The 23,509-nt window shown below is 43.2% G+C and overlaps 1 protein-coding gene across 1 annotated transcript in view; it reads right to left on the bottom strand.

The window, feature by feature from the left end:
- The window catches only part of TTC37 (tetratricopeptide repeat domain 37), a 2,356,248-nt gene that overhangs the window by 1,442,925 nt on the left and 889,814 nt on the right, over positions 1–23,509 (bottom strand). Inside the window, exon 17 of the mRNA XM_044064132.1 lies at positions 1,367–1,620. Within this exon, the coding sequence (XP_043920067.1) occupies positions 1,367–1,620 (254 nt within the window). The remainder of the gene's footprint in view (positions 1–1,366; positions 1,621–23,509) is intronic.

Below are 23,509 nucleotides of genomic sequence, written 5' to 3'. Positions count from 1 at the left end.
ATTTCCCATCTTCGTAAAACAAAGTCCATCCCTCACTCTCTTTGTAAAGAATTTGGATATATGGATGGGGAACAGTAAATTCACTCCCAGGGTACTGCCCATGTCCCTTATGGACAGAGGCAGTCTGTAAAATCGCAAAGGGCTCAAAAACCAAAGACTCACTACCTTGGCAATACCCCATCCTATATCAGGGGAATTAAGATATAATATTGTCATGTCCTGGATATTACGGGCTCGACTTGCAAATGCTCTTGTGTCATTAGCCTAGTAATCACCTATGAAACTATGAACACACTCTCCAGAGATAGAAAAAGTGTGTCAATACACGTCTTCCCAAAAAAAGTACATCCAGAAGCAAGGGCACCTGTGCAATCAAGGCAGTCCACTAGGACTGAGAAAAAATGTGTCAGTGACTTTGTTTATTACAGTGCATCTTAATTATTTACTGCTTAAAATATTCATAATTTTGAACATTCTGGTTTAACAGTTTGTTGCTGTTAAACAGAAAAGTGTATAGATTCTGATGAATAGTTTCACAAACCTATTTTGCTTTAAAATATGCTGTATTAGATGAACTAACTACAAAATATACAGATTTTTCATTTAGAAGAAAATAACTGATGTACCTCTGAAAGTGACACAAAAAGTGTGAAATAATTGCCTTTAATTTACTGCTGTCTTTGGTGAGTTACTGGCGCTTACAGTGAGTGACTCATGGATAATCAACCCTGAAGAAAACCTCATTCTCAGACATTTTGCCAATGTACCACTACCATCTTGGGTCTCTTGTAATTTCAGTGAAAAGCATTGATCTTACTGGTTCTTACTATGGGTGTGGAAATTTAACCTGCATTATGCATAACCTTCATTACTGCTGCATTCCTGTTGGTTAGCCATTTAAAATCTCAAGATAAAGCTCTGAGTTTTTTTCACAGATCCGTGTTTGCTCTTTAATGAGAGGCAAATGAAAGGGAAACATGCTGCCTGTTAAATGGAAAGCCAGTAAAACATTATGTATGTTATTTCAAATTAGATATGTTTCAATATTCAATTAAAGTGTTACAATTAAATATGTGCCGAACAGTAGCCTTTGCCATATACTTGTTAACTTTACGTTGTTTACACCAGTTTGCCAGTGATACTTTGGCTACTTAAGCATAAAACATGAAAGTGCTCACAAATACAGGAAGGCACCAACCAAAGAATACTTCCCAATGGTCTTAATTACGTCAGTCTAAATGCAAAAAGGGTAGCATGTGAAAGAGGTGTACTTAGAAATATTACATTTCTCCTTGCATCTACAAAGTGAATTCAGCTCAAAACAAACAAATGTAAACTTACAACTGCAGGAAAATGAGAAGCCCACCTTTTACAGCTGGCACATATTCCTTGACTCGAGTTAAGATCAGCTGGTATTCTGCAACAGCTTCCTTGTATTTACCCACAGCCTGCTTGATTGCTGCTATCTTGTACATACTATAGATAGACCCAGGGTTGAGCTCACTAGCTTTGATAAAAGACTTCAGTGCAGTGGTATAGCCTCCTCTGCTCAGGTAAGCTTCTCCTAAGCATTCCCAACAAATTGAGTCTTTTGGATCAGCTCTTAGGGCTGCCTGTAAACTGAACATTAACAAAAAAATTATTCATTGGGATAACTGAAAACAATGCAGAGCAAAATTTATTAACTGTCATTACATTGAGAGACAATGCATTCCTGCAGCTTAGTACACCCCACCATAGTTTTTCTCAAAAAATATCTATGTACCAGCACAGAAACACGTAAAACAATGAAAGTGGCAGCAAATTCAAGTTATACACATAAGCAATACTTCAAAAATAACAGTAGAAATCTATACATTTAAAATGCACAAATTTATTGCAAACAAAACTAAATGTCTCAGTTGTAACACTCAGTAACTGTTTGAAAGATCAAGACCTGCATTGGGGAATCCTATAACGAGAAGACTGAATGGCCAAAACTCCACACTTAAATATACTAAGCCCAGGACTGCCATTTCTCAGCATATTCTCTGAGGTATGACAATCTCAGAGTTAGTATATACATTCCACATTGGGGGTGCAGGGGGACTTGTCCCCTAGAAAAAAAAGTTAAAGGAGAACAACAATGCCAGGTATTCACTCTTCTACTGAAATTTCTGTCTTTCCTCCACATGTCAGCAGCTGTAACATTCTTCTCTGTCTGATGCAGTCTTGTAGCAAGAAGGCATGAATGCCTGTACTTAACAAGGCCCATCAATGCAGAGTTCCAGTGGCTCTTTGTCATATGGGGGAGGGGGAGCTGATCTAGATACCATACAGCAGAAATACTTGGACATGATCTTCCTATAAACATAATCAACTCACTGTTGAGAAGACCTCTGATGAGTAACTGTTGGGATCTCTAATATCCCCAATATAAATCAGACCTGAAATTTTACCATATCCCCAGTTCTCGAGGTGTATGTGCCTCTGGCCACATCAAAAAGTGACATCAGGCACTAGGGCATACCCAGTTCTTGTTCTTCTCAATTTGACCCCATCCAAAAAGCAAGCAAAACTTTTAAGTAATCATATAAGAAAATAAAAACAATATGCTTACCCTACAAACAGGGAATAAGATCCACATATGCAGGATGGGGAATCAGTCCAGACATATGGCAACAGAGGAAGGCTAACAAATATCCAGAGCACAATGGCTCCTCGCAGATCAAGTAATATGATGAGTATATATTTGCTAAAATTTATTTGAGGCCTTCTGCAATGTGTAACTACTGTGAAGAATCCCAAGCAGTAAACATTTACAATGGACAAGATAATTTAACCAGAGAAAGACCAAAAGACAAGGCCTCAGAGGTCAAAGTCCTGAAGCACTGAGAAAATGAAGGTGTCACTCTTGGAATCACTGTGCAAACCTGCCTGGGGGTCACTGATCTGTAGCTCAGGGAAGTTACATTCCAGTGCCTTTCTATTCCCCTGTTCTTTGTGTCTGCCCAATCCCCTCATTATGACATTACGCTAAAATTTCTGAAAGTGCTCCAGTATTGGCTTTGACTGGATCCCTTCTAGCCAGTCTGCTTCTTCCTTGAAATTGTTTCCCAACTCTCCTACTCTTCATGCTGGGGATTTATAAGGCTGTCTCTCTGGCCACCACTATTTATGATAATAGGTTCATAGGTTGGTACTAGGCTATCGGCCCTAGGGCCTATGCAAGCCTAGCCATAACAATTCCCTGGATATTTCTTCCCACAATATTTACTTCTCCAGGCCCCTGTCTAGCAGGCCGACTGACATGATCCCCGGGGTGAATTTCCTATCTCCCATCCAATCATCAAGGTTCCTTTTGAAGAGGGCCAATGAGGCGCTCTGCTTGATATGCATGGGCAGTCTATTCCAGAGTATGGGGAGTCTCTGGGTCAGGAACCTATCCCTCCCAGCATGTTTTGTTCATTGTGATGACAAGGTTTAGATCCCTGGAGCATGTGACTCTGAGGGATTGGGATTTCTTTAAGTGGAGCATGTCCAACAGCTCATGGTTTGACATGGCCTTGGTACGTTAAGCAGAGATCGCCTCTGAGTAGACGATATGCCACAGAGTATAGCTGAAGTTATTTTAGACGGTCAGTATATGGCATCTGCTTTAGGCCTGTGATTCTTTTAGTGAAGTATTTCTGTGGCCTTTCCAGCTGTTGCAGATGTCTTGTGAGGTATATACCAAACAGGGCATTATACTCTATAATGGGTCTAATGAGGGATGAGTACAGTGGGACTATGACCTCCTTTTTTCTGGATGAAAAGCCCTTAGTGATGAGGTGTGCCACATAGAAGAATTTCCTGACTGTTGTGGCAATGTGGTTATCGAAAGTGAGACCACTGTCCACCTGTGTCCCCAAGTCTCTCATCACACTTTCGATGTTTAGTGTCCTGCCACCTATGTGGTAATTCATGGGTACATGCTTTTTCCTAAAGGGGATAATTAGAAGTTATGTACTCACCATAATGTTCCATCTGAGTAGGTGTATTCATTTGTCTGCAACCTGTGGGTTATGGATCCGATATCGGATCCGAACCGGCATGGTTTTCCAGCTATGGATCCAAGCTCTCAGCTCCTCCCCTCACCCATAATGCCCTGCTCTACCCTCATGACCTCAGATCGAGTTTGCCAAAGCAACAACACCCTGAAAAGGGTAACATAGAATATGCAGGAAACTGAAAGGCCAGGGGATAGGAGGCGGGATGGTTGCAGACAAATGAATACACCTACTCAGATGGAGCGTTATGGTGAGTACATAACTTCTAAATCTGAAGTAGGATATTCATTTGTCTGCAACCTGTGGGACAGAGTCCCCAGCTACCTGAATCTTGGGCGCCATCATGGAAGGATATTCCGAGCACCATGAGCCAAAGGGTGCTCTACCCCTAGATGCAAGATCCAACTTATAGTGGGAAATAAAAGTATGAGATGAAGCCCACGTGGCTGCTGCACAAATATCATCTAGAGGAATCCTAGCCTTGAAGGCTGCCGAGGTAGATACTGACCGGGTTGAATGGGCATGAACACCCTCCGGTGCGGGCCTTCCTGAAGCTTGATAAGCCAATAAGATGCACTGTGAAATCCAGCGGACAGAGAAACTTTAGAAATTGGCTTGCCCAAATTGAATTTTGCAAAGGAAATAAACAACTGGTCGGATTGCCTATGACCAGCCGTCCTGTTCAGATAAAATCTAAGTTGCCTGTGAACATCTAATGAATGGAGCTTATATTCACCTTTGTTTTCATATTTAGGAAGAAAACAGGGAGGTTAATGGACTGATTGATGTTTGCTTCAGAAGCGACTTTAGGAAGAAAGGACGGGTTGGTCCTGAGGTAGACACGGTCCGGATGAAATACCAAGTAAGGAGGTTTAGCTGATAATGCTTGAAGCTCAGAAACTCTCTAGGCCGATGTAATGGCTACCAAAAGGCTGTCTTGTAGGACAAGAATTTGAGATCCACCGTAGCCGCTGGCTCGAAAGGAGGGGCGGTCAAGGCCTGTAGAACCAGAGAGAGGTCCCAAGGAGGAACTGCTTGTTTTATAGGGGGCCTGAGAAGAAAAGTACCTTTAAGAAAAATTTTACACAATTTGGCTGACATAAGAGGATTAGAGTCATGGCCAATGTGATAATGAGAAATTGCCGCCAGTTGTACTTTGACTGTGGAACTGCTGGCACCATCGTTAAAGAGAGTGGTTAGAAAGTCAAGCACTAAAGGAAGAGGAACCGTGAAGGGATTCAGGCCTTGCCGCTCCGCCCACAAAGAAAAACGTTTCCACTTGCTTCGGTAAACCTTTCTAGTGGATGGTTTATGAGCTGCCACCAAAATTGCCTTAACCGGTGACGAAATACCGGGAGTCCTGATCAAGAGTGGAACTGGAGCAGCCAAGCGGTCAGCTTCAGGTTGTCCAGATTTGGAGGAGGAATGCAGGATGGATGGGAAATCAGATCCGGGATGGGATCTAGAATCCAAGGAGGATTCACCGAGTGAGACCTTAGGAAGGGGAACCAGATCTGTCGAGGCCAAAACGGAGCAATGAGAATCATTCTGCAACCCACCCGAGAGGCTTTCTGAAGAACTTGGAGCATCAGAGGCAAGGGTGGATAAGCATACAGAAGACCGGGTGGCCAAGCATGCACCAGAGCGTCTCTTGGGGTACCTCCGGGAGGAGGTATCAGAGCGAAAAAACTGTCGCACTTGGTGTTTGAGGGAGAGGCAAAAGATCGCATGAAGGGGTTCCCCACCGTGCGAATATGCGTTCCGCTACTCGACAATTGAGAGACTACTCGTAAGGGGTCAGAATGGTGCGACTGAGCTTGTCCGCTAGGATGTTGGACCGACCGGAATGTGCGTTGCTATTAGAAAGCGGTTGGTGGAGATTGCCCATTCCCAAACTCTCATGGCTTCTCGACAAAGAGGGTAAGACCTTGTTCCCCTTGCTTGTTGATGTACCAGACAACAGACATGTTGTCGATTGAATCGCAATTGTTCCCAAGGGAAGAAAGTCCTGAAGTGCTAGCAACGCTAAGAGCACTGCTCTCATCTCTAGAACATTGATATGCAGTAAGGTCTCTGAATCGTCCCACGTGCCTTGGACGCTCCGGCCCAAAGTGCCCCCACCCGAGGCGGGAGGCGTCCGTGGCCACCGTGGCGAGAAGGGGAGAAGCACAAAATGGGCGGCCTCTGTGGAGATCCGGGGAGTGGAGCCACCACAAGAGGGACCGCTTGCAAGCCTTGCTGATCGCTATGGGATGATGCATGGGAGAGCAAGGTATGACCACTGTACTAAGGCGTCCACTGTAGAATGCGCATATTGAGCCTGGCAAGAGGAAGAAGTGCTATAGCAGATGCCATGGACCCTAGAGCCCTCAGGACCAACTCCGCGGAACAGAACTTGAGTGGAGAATGGCCGCACCTGGAGCTGCAGATTTTGAACTCTGTCCGCAGTGAGGAAGGCTCGTAAACTCCTTGTGTCTAGCCTGGCCCCTATAAAATCTAAGAGCTGTGTGGGCGGCAGGTTGGATTTCTTTGTATTTATTGTGATGCCCAGAAAAGGAGCAAGATGGAGAAAGGAGTCTCGCGCCAATAAAAGTAGATGCCTTGTTGGGGCGGTAAGAAGCCAGTCGTCCAGGTAGGGAAAGACCTGCACCCCCTGAAGCCTCAGGTGGGCCGCTACCACTGCTAATACTTTGGTGAACACCCTGGGGGCTGTGGTGAGACCAAAGGGAAGGACCCGGAACTGGTAGTGACTGGCTCCCAGCCGAAGCGGAGAAACCTCCTGGAGCGCCTGTCCATCAGGATGTGGTAGTACGCGTCCTTGAGGTCTATCGAGCACATCCAGTGATTTTCTCCCAGAAGGGGGAGAATAGATTGCAGAGTGACCATTGAATTTTTCTTTGGGGACTGCCAGATTCAAGAGAGAGGTCTAGGATTGGTCTTAGTTCCCCCGTCTTCTTTGGCACTAAAAAGAATCTGGAGTAGAACCCTGATCCGATCTGGTCTGGGGGGACGGGCTGGATGGCTCTTTTCTTTAGCAGATGGCCAATTTCTGCCAAAGCGGCCTCCCGTTGACTGGGTGGGACGTCTGGGAGGGACTTCAACTTTGGAAGGTGAAGGAAAGGGATGCGATATCCTCTGGATATGATTTGGAGACTTATGGACTCCCATGCCACTAGGTGCCCCGAAAAACGTCCCCCGACTGCCTCCAGAGTGGAGCAGTCGGGCAACCCCTCAGGGTTGCTGCGCGGGCCGTTCAGAGAAAGGTTCTCTGGACCCGAAGTTTCTGGGAGCCCCTCTGCCTCTAGGGCGGCGTCCTCCCTGTCCTCCTCTGCCACGGAAGGACTGGTTGTCCGGAGCAGGCTGGGACTGCTGCGACTTCCGGAACCACATCTTCTTCTGACCCTTTTGGTTCCTAGAGTAGGGCCTCTGGGGTGCAGAGAAGCGGATTCCGACGGCAGACAGCGTCTTCCCGTCCTTCTCGCTCTGGGTCAACGTCTCGCGAACGGTTTTGCCAAAAGAGCAGAACCATCAAAGGCGTTCGCAAATGACGCTTTGAAGGGCTCAGAAAAATCGCAGTGACGGAGCCAGGCCTGGCGTCTAGTGACTAGTCCTGTCCCGCAGCTCTAGCGGCGCCTTCCGTTGCGTGGGAGAGTAGCCGCATAGAGGTATTAGTAACTGACCTAAGAGTGGCCATACGGGTGGAGTGCAGAACCCTGTCCTCCTCCGAAATGGACTCTGGGGGAGATGCAGCGTATTCTTTAATGAGATCTCGCTGCATCCTAATGACATGTGCCAAGTAGTTCAGCGCCCTTACCGAGAAGGTCGCTGAACTAAACATCCGCTTCCCAAGCGGTCCATCATCGAGACTCCTTGCTCGGGGGGTGGACTGAGGGACTCTCCTGAGCCAGTTCCCTCTTGGTGGCCGCCGCCGTCAACATGGCATCTACCGGAGGCCCCTTACTCCAATGGGCACGGTCGGACGGTGGGCTAAGGATCCTATCTGGCCTCTTAGGAATTGGCTCCACGGTGTCCGGTTCCTTCCACGCCCTGGTGGTAATAAGGTCCACCACGGGGTCGGCAGGAGGGACACCCAAGAGGTAGACGGGCCCGCTTCAAATGCCTCCAAGGACACAGACTCGTCCGAGGAAGACTTGGGGCAGACCACCCCCCCTTATACGGAGCATTTCCATGATGTCTCCAAATGAGACATCCTCGGGGGGTGACCGTGGGGAGCCTTCCCCTTCCTCCAAGTCCGTGTCTTCTGTGAGAGACTCGGGGGAGTCAATGTGCCTCCTTTTGCACGTATGCTTGCGAGGGACATCCTCTGGGGGGCTGTCAGAGGAGTCCTCACAAGCAGCAATTTGTTCCATAGGAGCAACTTGGGGCACAGAAGCGGGCTGTCCCAGGGGCCGGATGGTGGAAGCCTGGCCCAGTGCAGAGGGAGCACGGGACGGAGCCGGAACAAGTGCCAGGGGTCCGGAGACCCTCAACAGGGCCCTCTCCACTACATCAAACGCCGAAGGGGAGCCGACCTCAACCAAAGGATCCAACAATCAGCTCCCCCTCGGATCCGAAGAGTGGATCGGAGCCGGCGCCGAAGCGCTCGGATCCGAAGGGACAGTGCGCTCCGACACAGACGGCGCCGAAGGAGCACTGATCCCCCTGGATCCGAGGCTCGGATCCAGGCTCCGAGAGGTCGGATCCGACGCACTCGAGGGCAGGGTCGGATCCGAAGTACCAAGTACTATCGGCGCCGACCCACCCCCGGCTCCGAAGCTGCTCGGCTCCAGCTGCTCCGAACCCGGATAGCGGGTCGGAGAAGGAGCAATAGGTTTAAAAAAGGGTGTTGAGCTCCCCCCCAGGGGGGGGGGAGGCAAGAGCACTCCCATCTGCATCTGGGCCTGGATGAATCTTCTCATCATCCGGTCCAGATCAGCATCGAGCTATATGTGGATCTCGGCGAGGCTACCGAGGTAGGCCTGGAGTGCCTCCTCGATAGCCTCGACGGAGATCGGGTCTCCTCCTCCTCAGGACCCGGTGAAAAGCACACTGGGGACCGGAGTCGAGAAGGAGGAGACCGAGCCGACAACGGAGCCGGGGGAGAAGCCCGCTTGGCTGGCGGGGCGGAAACAGAGGTCTCGGCCGCGCTTGTGGTGCTTCTCCCTCGGTCCTTTCCTAGCATCCCTCTCCTCTCCAGAAACGGGAGGTTGAGTCCCAGGAGCAGGAGGGGGTGCCACGGAGGGAAGAACCAAAACCACGGTTACTCCCGAAGGAGCGGAGGTCGGAGCCGAGTCCGGCGGTAAAAGGCCCGCCAAGACAAGCTTGGACCTCCGCTCCTTCAGTGCCCTGGGGTTGAACCCTGCACAAATGGAGCACCCAGATGTGAGGTGTTCAACCCCCAGGCACCTAACACACCGAGTGTGGCCATCAGCCGGGGAGAGCTTATGGCCACACTCGGAGCATTTAGAAAATACAGATTTGGGCTGTTCAGCCATCCCAATCTATACAGCTACTAATTAAAGTAACTAAAACAAATACAGACACACAGGCCCAACACACACACACTACGCCAACAGCGAGGGGAGGGAAAAAAAAAAATACTTAATTTAACTCTAAAAAAAAAAAACTATCAAAGAGGAATACCTAAACTTTCACACAAATATGCACAAAAAACTTCAAAAATTCTGAATTAACAGATATAAAACTAGCACTTAGCTGAGAGCTATAGATACCAATCCAGTTACCAGCGCGGCAAACGAGATCTGAGGTCATGAGGGTAGAGCAGGGCATTATGGGTGAGGGGAGGAGCTGAGAGCTTGGATCCATAGCTGGAAAACCATGCCGGTTCGGATCCGATATCGGATCCATAACCCACAGGTTGCAGACAAATGAATATCCTACTTCAGATCTATACATTTCTTGGCATTAAGCTTGAGCCCATGGCTCTGGCACCAGGCATCTGATTCGGTAAGGCTCTTTTGTAGAATATCCACATCATTTGGGGATTCAATAATGGCTCCCAGTTTGCAGTCATCTGCAAACCTTGCTAGCCAGAGTCCTTTAGTGTTGGCCTGTACTTCAGAGAAGTAGATGCCAAACAAGAGTGGTCCCAGGACTGAACCTTGAGGTACTCCACTTGTCACTTGTCTGGAGCTAGATTTGGAGTCGGCTACTTTTACTGTCTGGGTTCTGTCAGTAAGCCAGTTAGCAACCCATCGAGTGCCGTAGGGATTTATGCCCAGCTTAGTAAGTTTATCTACGATTCCAGAGTGGGGGATGGTGTCAAAGGCCTTGGCGAGGTCCAGATAGTCTCTGTGGACTGCCTTACCTTCGTCCACAGCACTGGAGACTGATTCGAAGAAGTCAATCAGATTCAGGAAACAAGATCGGCCCTTCACAAACCCAAACTGGGTGGGGTCCAGTGTTTGAAGGTTGCCAATGTCTTTGCTTATAAGTTCCATGAAAATGCGTTCCATGCCCTTGCAAATCAGGCTTGTCAGACTGATGGGACGGTAGTTCCCGGGATCCAAGGTGGATCCTCCCTTGTGGAGCGGGATAACTGTAGCTGTGCGCCACTCAGGGGGCACGAAGCCTGAGGTGAGGCTATGATTAAACATGACACTTCGGTGAGGTGCCAGTTCATTTTGTAGTTCATGTAGTACACAGCCTGGGATGTCATCTGGTCCCATGGATGCTGTATTCTTAGCTTTGGAGAGTGCGGTTTCTACGTGTGTGGCCATGATTATCGGAATTTGGCAATCTTTTGGTATTGAGATGGGCCCTTTAGGGGGTGAGAGTGGGGTGAAGTTGGCACTAAATCGATCTGCCAGGATATTGGCAATATCCTTGGGATCAGTATATTTAATGCCATTCTGTTGTAACTCAGAGCAGATCTGAGCATTGCCATTTAGATTCTTGACATAACTATAAAATGCCTTGTGGTTGTCTTTGGAATCTTTGGCAATTTTATTTTCGTAACTAGCTTTTGAGGATTTTATGAGGGATCTCAGCTTCTTACTGAGGCTGGTGAGGGAGTTTTTTGCATCCTGGGATTTTCCTCTTTTTTGCAACAGCTTCTTCCTTCTGTTGTATAGTTTGTTTATAGCAGGAGACCACCAGATTGGCTTCCTTTTTTTGGAGAAGAGCACCTTGGTTCTATTTGGGATGGCACAATTCATGCACAAGTGGATGTGCTCGTACAGTGCCTTAGTGCAAGATTCTGCAGTCGAACTTCCAGATCCCATCTGCGTGGGTGTTGTGAAGTTTGTCACTTCTGACTTTAGTAGCTTGAAGTTGGCTTTGGAGAAGTTTTTTAAGGAGGTTTCCTTAATAGGGGGTGGGGGTGGGATGTGGATGTCAAGGGTGATTTGCTTATGGTGAGACCTGACCAATGGGTGTGGAGTATCTATCTCCCATGTTGGTAATGACCAGGTCTAGGATATTGGAGCCCTTGGTGGGACAATGGATTAGTTGATCCAGGGCGTTGGAATTTATGAATTCCAAGAACCGTTGGGAAAAGAAGTTGGTACCCGAGTAGTTTTCCCAATTAATGGCAGGGTAGTTGAAATCACCCAGTATTAGGGTGTTTGGTTGTAACTTAATATTTTCCAGTATGTTTAGAAAGGTGTAGTGAGAATCTTGGGGCATGGTTGGGGATCTGTAACAAGCTACAATTTGGATTGCAGTCTTACCTAGTGTTAGTTGCACCTGGAGAATTTCGGATGCATTGTGTGGAGGTGTGAATATCCTTGGTGAATATGGACACTCCTCCACCTTTAGTGTTTCGGTCCTGGTTTTGTGGCCAAAAAGTGTGGTAAGAATTATAGCCTGGTATTGCAGGGGTGCTCTCTGGAGCTTTGAACCAGGTCTCAGTTACTGCACAGATATCGATGTTCTCCATTTTTAGGAGTGCCTCAAGAAAGTGCATTTTGAGGTTTAGACTTCTAGCATTGAGTAGCATTACCTTCAGATTTTGCCTGCTTCTATCTGTTATGGTGGTGGTTTTATCCTTTGAACCTTGCCTAAAGAAGGCACTATAGGGGTGGCAAGAGCTTTAGCCAGTAACCTGAATCCCAGGAGTGACAGGTGCAGACCATCTCTGGCAAAGCATCGTGGTTTGTCAATCATGTCTTCCCAGGCAGACAAATACTGGATCCCCTTTGAATGACACCAGAAGCTTAGCCAATTGTTGAAGTCAATCATTTTGTCCTTATACTGTGGTATCATTCTGGGCGAAGGCAGGATGCTACTCAGGGCTAGGGTCATACCTACCTGGGTCACATGATCCAAGAGCTCTTCCTTATCTCTTTTCATGTAGTCCAGGGAGGTACGTCTCAAGTCATTCACTCCAGCATGGACAATGACAGAGTCGTATTTGTACTTGTTGTGGAGTGACTTGAGTGCATGCATTATGTGGTGGATCCTGGCACCCGACAGGCAGCTGACTGTAATTTTCTCCTTGTTCAGTCTGGTCAGTGGGACATCAGTGTGCCTGACTATAGAGTCACCTATGACTAAAGTGCTGGGTACATTGTCTTGCCTTAGGGGCTGTTGTTGGGTGGCACACTGGTGTTGTGAGCTATGTGTCACTTTTGTTGTGACTGGTGTTTGTTTGCGTTTCGGCTTCGGAGGTCCTTGTTGCTTGGGCAGGTTAATGTTAAGGGCCTCCGCATATGTGGGTTTAGTGTTGCTATGTGTGGGTGTTGATGGTGTGGGTTTTGAAGGGCTATGAGTTGCTTGGGGTGTGATGCAGGTGTTAACCTTCTCCTCTTGACTGTCTAGCACAATCTTGGCCGGAGAGAGCTTTGCTTCCAGTTTGGCTATGTAAGTGCATCTCTTGCAGGCTATAGTGTTGGGTGGTAGGAGGATAGGATTGTCTGTGTACATGAGGCAGTTGCCACATTGCCCCAATATGCCCAGATTCACCAGGTGGACAGGAGAAATCACTGGAAGCTGACCCTTGGACATGCCTGTTTAGGTGCTTTTATGTAAAGTTTATGAGCTGTTTTTCCTTACCTTTGCAAGGTACTTTGCAATTATAGGCTGTTTAGTGCCTATGATTAATTTCTCCTTATTGACCAGGAGAGCTGAGTGCTTGTATCTGTTTCAGGCTTTCTAGTGCTTTTCAGCAGGTTCTAGAGCAAGTGCTAGTCACAGGGGTTCAGATTTTAGTGCTACTACTGAGAAACCAGCTAGTTTTAAGGGAAAATTTGAAGAGCAGACTTTCTGGCACCTGGAATAGTTTAACTGTAGCCTCGCAGTGCTGCAAGATGTGAAAAATGTGCAAACACACGCGTTTTTAAGCCAGAAAGTTGAAAGGGATAGAAATCAGCCCAAAAGACTAAAAAAATTACAATTTCAGAGCTGGAAACCACTCGTCTAGCGTTAGATAGGCAGTACAATGCTCACCAGTCCCACTGGTAGGCAGTAGGACTTCCCTCTACCAATGCAGGTCTGGATAGCTCTGAGCACATAAAATAAAGTCCTGAGACAAGCAAAGCTTGGGATATGTACTGGCTAGAAAAGGTGGGAAACGAGCAAACAAGATAGTATTTTTTTTTTGTTGAAACAGGCTAAACAATGCAATAATACAGTAAATAAACACAGAAAAGGCTAACGCACTTGAGTTTGTAGTCCTAGACAGTAAATGCAATTAAAACTCTACAAAATTAGCAATTTAAAACGTTTTTAAATGAAGCAAGGCAAGTGCACAACTGAAAAACGATTTAAGAGGAATTAACACAGCAGAATAAGTAGCTAGTCTATATATATAGAAAAGCAGCTAAAACATACAAACCCTTCAGATGCAGTGCAACTTAGAGCACTTCAGTTGTAGCAATATTAAGGCAATTACAGTTATAATAAATGCTCTGAAATATACTCTATATTTCCAAAATGTTTGGGAAGCACAGTCAGAACACAAGGAGATTCAGGCAAAAAAAATTTTTTTCTTTTCTTTTTTTTTTTGTTTGAAAGGGAAAAAGGAGAAACAGAAGGCCTTATCAAATGTTCTCTCTGTATTAGGTAAAATGAGCTAATGACACTAGACTGGGAGGAGTGCCCCAGATCAGATTTACAGTAAGGGTGGGCCACTGCAAAGCCACCAAGTATAACAGCAAGACACCAACAGGTAGGGAGGGTGGGGACAATAGCCTACAGACAGTAAGCACTAGAGAAAGCCACAAAATGAAAGTTTTTAAACAGATAAAGATTTGTAAAGATACAGAATGCTTTTAACTGCAAACAAATCAGTTACCCATGCAGATTAGTTAATAGCAATAAAATACACTCAAAAACTAAGCGGCAGACAATAAAAGTGCTATATATAAATTGCTAGAAACAATAATTTGTATAAATAATAAAAAAAGGATACTTGCATATCTCAGCTAACAGTTGTAGTCCACACCTCTTATCCACTCTGCTCAGTGTGTATAAATGTGTGTAATGTGATTTCCAAAGTCCCTCCCTCCCCTCTTTCACTGCTACTGTCTGTTGCATAAGCAACTTAAGTACTCTTCCCACCCACTGTTTTTGGGTTCCTATCACATGAATTATGACAAAGTCGAACAGCTAAAATGTCAAAAGTGCCGTTCAGCGAAAAGTTTTTGTGGGATCGTGGTACAGTGAGGATCAGAAGTTTTGCCCTTTCGTCACTGTAGTGCGATCTTGGAGTTGGTATATATAATTAGCAGGGGTGTGGGAGGGGCAGCCCCCCCACAAGAACAGTTTTGACGAATGGCACTTTCGACATTTTAGCTGTTCGACATTGTCATAATTCAACAATGTGATATAGACCCCTGTTTTTAACAGACCCATGATACTGAGTGCCCACACAGCAAACCAATACTGCTCTTGAGAAAACCTCCTTTATTACATAATGTCTCCCACTCATTTCCCAAAACCCAGCAAAACTTGACATACTAGCCTGTGTTCCAAAAGTGCTTTACTTGTACCAAGTGCCATCCAGGCAAAGCTAAGCACTTTTGATTGCTAAATCACTCTTGCTCAAGTTATTTTGAATGATCACTACTCTTTACTGCTTTTATTTGTGCCTTCCACTGAATTTTGTACATCAGGAGGACTGGATTTATTCATCTTGTGGCAATGACACTGGAGGCTAAACTGTCGCATACATGCACACTTCAAGTTGTTGAAATGGCGAACACAACACCCACAAAATAATGCATGCAGAGGCACTTAAAAGCAATCTTCCTAAACAAAGATCACTTAGACCTCCCGCTGGCAAAGCTTTGCTTTGGTCAGTGCAAAGGCACTCAGAAAAAACAACACTTAACACCACACATACAGTCACACTCAATGGTGCTCCAAACACTAATACCCTAACGCAAGAAACATTTCCAGGACTCTCAGCATAGGAGACTCCATTGTAAGACATACTGATGCCCCTCTAATCAGGCTGAACAAGGAAAAGATAAGTCACTTATCTGGACCCAGGATCCACCAAATTACACGCACACTCAAGTCATCACACCAAAGATACAAATACAATTCCATCACAGTACGTGCAGGTGCAAACGATCTGAGACGTACTGCCCTGGACTACATGAAAAGAAACATTATGGAGCTCTCAGACTATGTACCTCAGGTTGGTATGAGTCTAGCACTGAGCAGCTTACTGCCATGACTGAGATTGATGCCACAATATGAGCAAAAGTTGAATGACTTGAACAACTGGCTGTCTTTCTGGAGTCATTCTAAGGTGATCCAATATTTGTCAGCTGGGGAAGACATGGTTAACAGACCATGTTCTCTAGCAAAGATGGCCTGCAGCTGTCCCTTCTAGGGTTTTGAATACTGGATAAAACCTTATCCACCATGTAGTGTATTTTTTAGGCAATGCAAAATTGACAAACGGACCAACATACTTCCAAGATGGCTGCAAACTGAGTAACAACTTAATTTCAGCTCTCTCAGTGGAAAACAGAAACTCAGAAAAGGGAGCCAGTGAATTTGTCTTTCTGGGCAAATTTCAGTAAATAGCTAGTAAGTGCACTGCCTGGATGCCAGCAAAAAAAGAAATTCAGAGAACCTGAAATAAAATCAATCACAAAAACTGAAGAGAAAACACTGACTGGGAAGAATTCTGCAGCTGTTCAGCAAAAGCAGTCAATGCAAGTTCTAGCTTTGGTGCAAGACATGACTTAAGAGTAACCTAGAGGACAACACAAGTCAAATGTACTCAGAGCTGATTAAAATAAATGAAACAATGAAGGGTATATTAACTCAAATAACAAAATGTTAGAAAAAAATGGAAGAATCTTTAAACTGATATTCAGATAAGGTGATAAAACTGCAAAAGTCCGAGGTCGAAGTGAAGAAAAGGCTGGCTGAGTATGAGACCGCTCAAGATAAGATATTTCAAAAAAATAAAAGGATTAGAGGACAGACCACGTAGAGAAACCTGAGATTTTCTGCTGTACCAGAGAAGCTGGAAGGAATAGACTGTATTAATTTTATGACAGCACAGATAAACAACTAGACTGGTATTTCACAGCAGGAGTTGTTAACTGAAAGGGCACGTCATGCATATGCTCCAAACCTGGCTATGAGAAAACAACCTAGACCTTTAATAGTAAATATGCAATCCTACCAGCAGAAAGAGTTGATTCTGACAAAACTGTATCAGAAGGACAAAGTACTAGAAGTGGCAGACAGTAGAGTGTTTGCGAAAAATGATTACTCACTGTAACACAAGGCAGAAGATGAGCAAATGTATTCCAGTAATCAGGGAATGTTGAGAAGCAGGTGTGAGATTCAAGCTGCTGTATCCAGCTATTTTCAGAATATTATTTCCTGGAGGGGCAAAATAATTTTTGATGCACAACATGCTAAGGAGGAAAAGTTTGTGCAACAAAAACTGAGCTATCAAACAGGAGATTTTGCTTCTTGTTCTTCTGGCAGTAAAACCCATAAAGAGACTGTGCCAGTGAAAATGTTTCCAATGTTTCCAAGGAAAATGCTTTGGAGAAAGAAAAAAGCCAAGCATTGACTAGGAAAACCAGGAGTATGTTGGAAATGAAACAGTAACTGGATTTGGGAAATAGAGATCAACGGGAAGAAACCTAGCAACTTGGAAATTGACAAATAAGTGTGGGGTTACAAAGCATTAATTATATTTGTGAAAAACATATCCCTACCTTAAAAATTCTTGTTTTTTTTTCTTTTTTTTAATATGTTAGCTATATGAATACAATGTTGTTATGTAAAATTGCATTTCTGGTCTTAAAATTGTACTGTACTTATTTTGCTATTATCTCTTTAGTGGAGCTTATCTCCCCGGGCCTCTACTGAAAATGGATATATATCCAGTTAGACTAGCCCGGTCAACAAATGTAAAATAAATAAAAATAAATAAATTTAAAAAATGACAGAACCAAAAAAAACTGGAAATACTGGACTCCACAGCATATGCCCTAACTTCATGTCGTTAATGTTTGTAAGAGCATTTAGGAGAAGGGAAGTGGAAGGAAAGAATTAAATGTAAGTAAAACAATTTTTTTTTCTCAACAGTAGTATTTTTATAATGTGTGACATAACCTGCGTGCTCTAAAGTAAAACTTTCTCAGTTATTTTCAAGTGTAATACAGATACTAAAGTAAAACAGGTGTGCCTGTTTTTTTTCCTTCTTTCTTCCTCCTTGTTCAGTTTTAAGAAATGTAGGAAGTGCAATGTAAAAACAGAAAAGTCTGGACAAAACAGCATGGTACAACAAAAACTGACATGATTTTTCTTAGCTCTTGCAAGGAAATGACTGGATTAAGGTCCTTGGCTTAATCTACTAACAAGATTTAAAGAGGAAGCAAATAAACAAAAAGAACACTGAATATGATAAAGTTTTCCTGCAAATAAGGAGTGCTTACAGTAGATGTTGTATAGTAAGCTTTTTTATATTTGTGCACTAGTTTTTTTTACCTGATTACGAAGCTGTTTAAAGTGCATCTGTTTGCCCTGTTTTTTATTAGTTTGATGCGGTTTCCATGTTTTAGCTCTGAGGTGCATCAGATCTTTAGTAGGCTTGGTCAGCCATGGAGCACAGTTTTGATCCTTTTCATGCGAAGGGGTGCAAGGCTATTTAGAGTGTCTATGAATGCAGTATTGAAATAGTCAACAATGTTGTCTAGTGGGAGAGATTTTAGTGTGTGTCAGCTGATCTTTTTCAGGATATCAACAAATGTTAGAGGGTTGAAGGCAGATTGGTTCCTTATTTGTCTATAATGGCATTGATTTTAGTATGATGACGGAGAGTGGCAGATAAAGGCTGGGAGGTGGTCACTCAGCGTGTCTGGAAGAGTGCCTGCTTCAGACATTTTATTAGGGTGGAAGATGAGAATCCAGTCTAGGATGGATCTTGGGGTGCTATCTTTGACTGGTCTAGTTCAGATGTTTATGAGTTGGGTAAAGTAGAACTGATTAGTATTGGAGGCAATGGAGTGGGAGCTCAGATTAAGCCAGCTGATATTTATGTCACTTAGGATAATGGTTTCATTTTTAATGCTAGTAGAGATCCAGGTGAGAATTTCTTCTAGTAAACGGATATTGTTTCCAGGGAGTATGTAGAAAAATAAAATACACAAATTTTTGCAGTTATTAATCTTTAGGAAAGCAATGGTAATTTTGGCATTGGCGAATTGGAAAACAGCATTTGCATGGGATACTATATTGAAAGTGTTAGAAAAAGTTAGTGCTACTCCACCCCCTTTTTTGTTGGGCCTATGGGATCTTATAGTTTTAAAGCCAGTGGGGATTAATTCAGAATCTTTAATGTAAGGTTTTAACCAGGTCTCAGTGATGGCAATGATGTCTGTTTGATTACGAGTGATCCATGCATAAAAATTGGAGATTTTGTTGCAAATACTTTCAGTATTTATAGTTACCATGTAAATGGATTTGTGAGAGTTAGTTCCAAGTGGAGATGTGGTGATATTAGTTGGAATGGTGCCTGGATTGGGCTGTATATCTCCTGATACTGGTAAAGTGGTGTTTGTACTAAGTTTTAATTTACTGTTGTTCTTTTGTATTTATTTGTTACATTATTTTGTATTTTGCATACTTTTAATATCTGTTCTTAATGGTTGTGAAATTATTTACTGTTGAATAAAGATTATTGAATTACTGGGGGTGGGTACTTTTCCAATGGAATGGTGTGTGTGTGTATGTGTATATATATATATATATATATATATATATATATATATATATATATATATATATATAGATAGATAGATAGCTATGGATTCACTTTAGAAGCCTGAAACTTCACAATCTTGAAATTCATAAGACTGAAGCCCAAAATCCTGAAACTCAAAATCCTGAATCCCAAAAGAATGAAACACAGAACAGAAATAATGACAATATTCCTGTACAAGGAAACAGAGAAACACATACAAGACAAAGCATAGCAGTTACCACTAAGTATGAGCAGGGGGGCACCCTCCACACCCCCTGCTAATTAAGTACAGCCACTCTGAGATCGCACTCCACAGAAAAAAATGGCAAACATACCATCACATGTTTCATGACTGCCTGTTGTAACCTTAGTAATGCTCCCTTTTAACTTGCTACACTACAACATAACTCACGATAGTGTAGTGAAGTGCAATCACGGAGTTGATATACTTAAGTAGCAGGGGGTGTGGGGGGGCAGTCCCCCACATGGGGGGTTCAGGGGGGGCTTGCCCTCCTGCTTATACTTGGTGAAAAATAATATGGTTTGTCCTGTGTATAGTTAGTATATGTATCCTGTGTGATTTCAGTCTTTTGGGATTCAGGATTTTGGGCTTCAGTCTTATGAATTTCGAGACTGTGAAGTTTCAGGCTTCTGAAGTGAATCCATATATACATATATATATATATATATATATATATATATATATATATATATAAAATGTATATAGCTATGTATATGTAAGTGGCATTCACTACTGGCTGTAGAAGTCCTGTTTACATTAAGGGGATGAACACGCTTAGTGTTTTGAATACATTTTATTGCTTTTACTGTTTTTGTTTTATGACTTAGCACACTTTCAATTCTCCATGTGGAATATTCCTCATGGCTTGCTGTGCTTGTTTTCTGTCATTGGTCTCGAACACTTAGTCTGAAACCAACCCTAATGTACCAATCCTAAACCCCAGAGATAGTCCTGAAGTTGGCACCATCATTACTGAATCAGTAGAGATGAATGGCAAAGTAGACATATAGAAGGCATCAACCCCTAAGAGTGTGCTCCAACATCAAGACCACAGCCTATGCAAACCCATCTATTGACCACAACACCTGTTCTTTCAAAGCCACCCCTCTCTAGTAATGGAACCTCTATAAAGGACCGGTGAAGAAAACTGACATCCCCTGACTGAAAAACTAAGCACTGAACAGATACTTCTATTCCCCTGGTACCAGAAGGGAAAGAAATGAGAGATCTTTGCTGGATCTTTATAAAATTTATCTTCTTAGCATCAGACTCTAAAATTTAAATGGAATGACTTCTGGAGGAAGAAAAGATCCACTGCATCTCCAAATCTGAAAAAAATGACATATTATCTTTTCTAACACATTAAATAGGTGATATCTCAGAAAAAAAATAACTGAAATTTTTAACACTCCAGAAGGAAAATGAGTGAAAACAGACGACTCATCTGCTCCTTATTTCTTAGCAGTAGAACAAACAGATGAATCCCCTTTAAAAGATTTGTTAGCCCTTTCAGCCTTATGTTTAAATTTCTTCTCCCCATCTCAGTTTACACACTTGACAGAATCATCTTTGCAAGGCATAGGCATGTTCCTAGACATCGAGGGGAGTGACCTTAAAGCAGCACTTGAGGTCAAAGCCCCATCAAAAGCAGATATACAGATATTTGGTCTTCCTCTCCTTAATAACTGAAAGACTTCAAGATCTACATATCTTACACTGGAAGGAATAATGTTCGTTTAGACAAAATGAATGCAATGCGAGTATACCTTGGGGTGGAATTTCTGTGTCCACATTTGCATTTCTTGAAAACTTGACTCTCCATTACCAAAATACACCCGAAATGTCAATAACAATAAAAAAATAACAAACAACTGGAGCAATAAATACAAAACTACAAATGACCAGTACAAAAACTGCAGAATAGTTACACTACAAGAGAAACAGACAGTGAGGTAATAAAAACACCAAAGCCAAAGACGGAGAGTGAACAGCTGTAAAACTGACAAAATCAGACAACACAAAGGAGTTTTTTTTTTTCCCCATAAGTGCAGACTGCTTTGTAGAAAAGGAGTCGTTGGCTAACACAAAATTATTATTATTTTTTTTTTACACAAATTAGCAATATGTATCAAAATCAATACTTGGGGCAGTTTCTCTGATGTTAATTCAAGGGGCAGCAAAAGAGATCTGGACAGGAAGCTACTTTGCTGTGCATTATGGGTAAATGGGAGGGGCCAATACAGTGGGGAAGTTTCACATGTTGAGCTAATGAAAGCCCTGTAGTTTTAGTTATGCTATGTCTTTATGTTTATGAAGATAGACTTCTCATCATACTACATGAAAGACCTTTCCTGCCACCTCAAGGAAATGCCAAAGAATTCTGCAATCTCAACCAGTCTCAGATACCTAAACCATATTGCCTAGTGTTCAAAATGTGGAGCCAGAAACTGTTCAGAGATGGCTTTATAACTCAGCCAGATACTGTCAAAGCAGAAAGAATATATTTCCTGACAGAGACATTCAACATGTTGAACTTACCCTAATGCACTGCAAAATGCAAACATTACCAACCATGCAGCTAAGAGCCCAAAAGGAGAGGTGCTTTTGAAACAACTGTACAGCAGACCTTAGCCCCAGCCAATTAACAAGCTTCTCTTTGGTCTTTCCTCCACCACACCAACCACCTCACTGTGTCCTCTTCTGTCTCTCAATTGGTTAACTTAAGTTAAATCTGTACCCCTGAAGTGGCAGGGATTATGGGGGATATGAGGAACACTGTCTGGAGGCCAGAAGCAATGTATGCTTTTTTTCTCCCTTTTTGTAAGCATATCAGAGAGTAACATGTGTTTATACACAACTATAAGAGAAACAAATATTTTTTTCCTTTTTCATGCATTAAACATGTGTTAAATTAAATAACAACCAAGAAAATAGATTGTTCAGTTTCTGCCATCGCTGAAATTTCATTACTAATCCTGAACATTATTCTGCATCTGTTGTTTCTACATATTCCATTTATTTATATGTAGTTTGCTCCTTCCCTTTTATAAAGATCTCACCCTCAATTATTTTATCTCCTATGTGATATTCAGCAATTCTGTTAGAGCTGGTTAAGTTTTTGATATCAGTTTACTTGTATTTGCTATTTTGCAGTCAATAGCATTAAACTCAGAAGGGCCTCACTGTGTCTAGACAATTCAACTTCTATATCCCAACACAAAAGAACAAATTCCTTAGTTACAAAAAATTGTTCCCATAGCAATAAATAATAAATGACAAAAAAAAAAACAAAAAAAAAAACAAAAAAACAGTATTACATCAAACTTCAAAGCAACCATAAGCAGAACTCCCAAAAATTCTGGTCAACTATAACATCACTCCTAAACCCAGGAACAAAAAGTAACCCATGTCCACATCCAGACAAAACACCATAACAAATAGCCAGTCTCTAACTTGCACTTCATAAATCCTATAGCAAACATCACTGCTAACCTTATACAACCTCATTCTAACACAAATTATACTGGACTAGCCACTTTTGTCCCCCTCTCTCCCTCTCCCCTTCATCTAAAATTTCATTTAATCTTAATGAACCAACCAACAATCCTTCACCTACATTCTCACTTAATCCCATCCAACTTCCACAATAAAAACGCTACTCCTCAAACTAAAACCTAGCTCTAATGCAGCAGATAATCTACCTACGGAATATCTACAACTTGTGCAAAAGCCATCAGCCTACCCTATTAGTAAACCAATTAACAGATCTATCCAAGAATCATACGTCCCAAACATTTGGCAAAAAGCTTTTATTCTACCCCTTCATAAAGGCAGTAGCTTGACGGATATCTCCAACTATCATCCTATATCCATCCTGCCACCTATCTCTAAGCCCCTTGAAAAGTGTATACACATGCAACTTCTTAACTTTATCCTGAACAACCAAATCTTGTCCCCTTGTCAACATGAATTCAGGCCATCTCACAGTACCACAACTGCCTTAATATCCTTCATGTGCACAGTCAACAAAGCCTGACACTCTAGCAAAATTTTCTCAACTTTATTTCTCAACTTATCAAAAGGTTTTGATAAAGTCTCTCACTCACTTCTTCTAAATCTACTCTCAAAAACTGGTTTCTCACCTCCCTCTCTTAGCTGGTTTTCCAGCTACCTGTCAGATAGACAACAGGCAGTTAAATGGCAAAACTCCTTATCTCCGTATCTTCACACCTTTACTGGTGTTCCCCAAGGTTCTGTATTAGGACCACTCCT

The sequence above is a fragment of the Protopterus annectens genome, chromosome 2.part2, assembly GCF_019279795.1.
Source record: "Protopterus annectens isolate FY-2018-M chromosome 2.part2, PAN1.0, whole genome shotgun sequence".
Classification (NCBI taxonomy): Eukaryota; Metazoa; Chordata; order Ceratodontiformes; family Protopteridae; genus Protopterus; species Protopterus annectens.
Note: the sequence above shows the minus strand (reverse complement) of the source record. Positions and strands in the feature narration are given on the sequence as shown.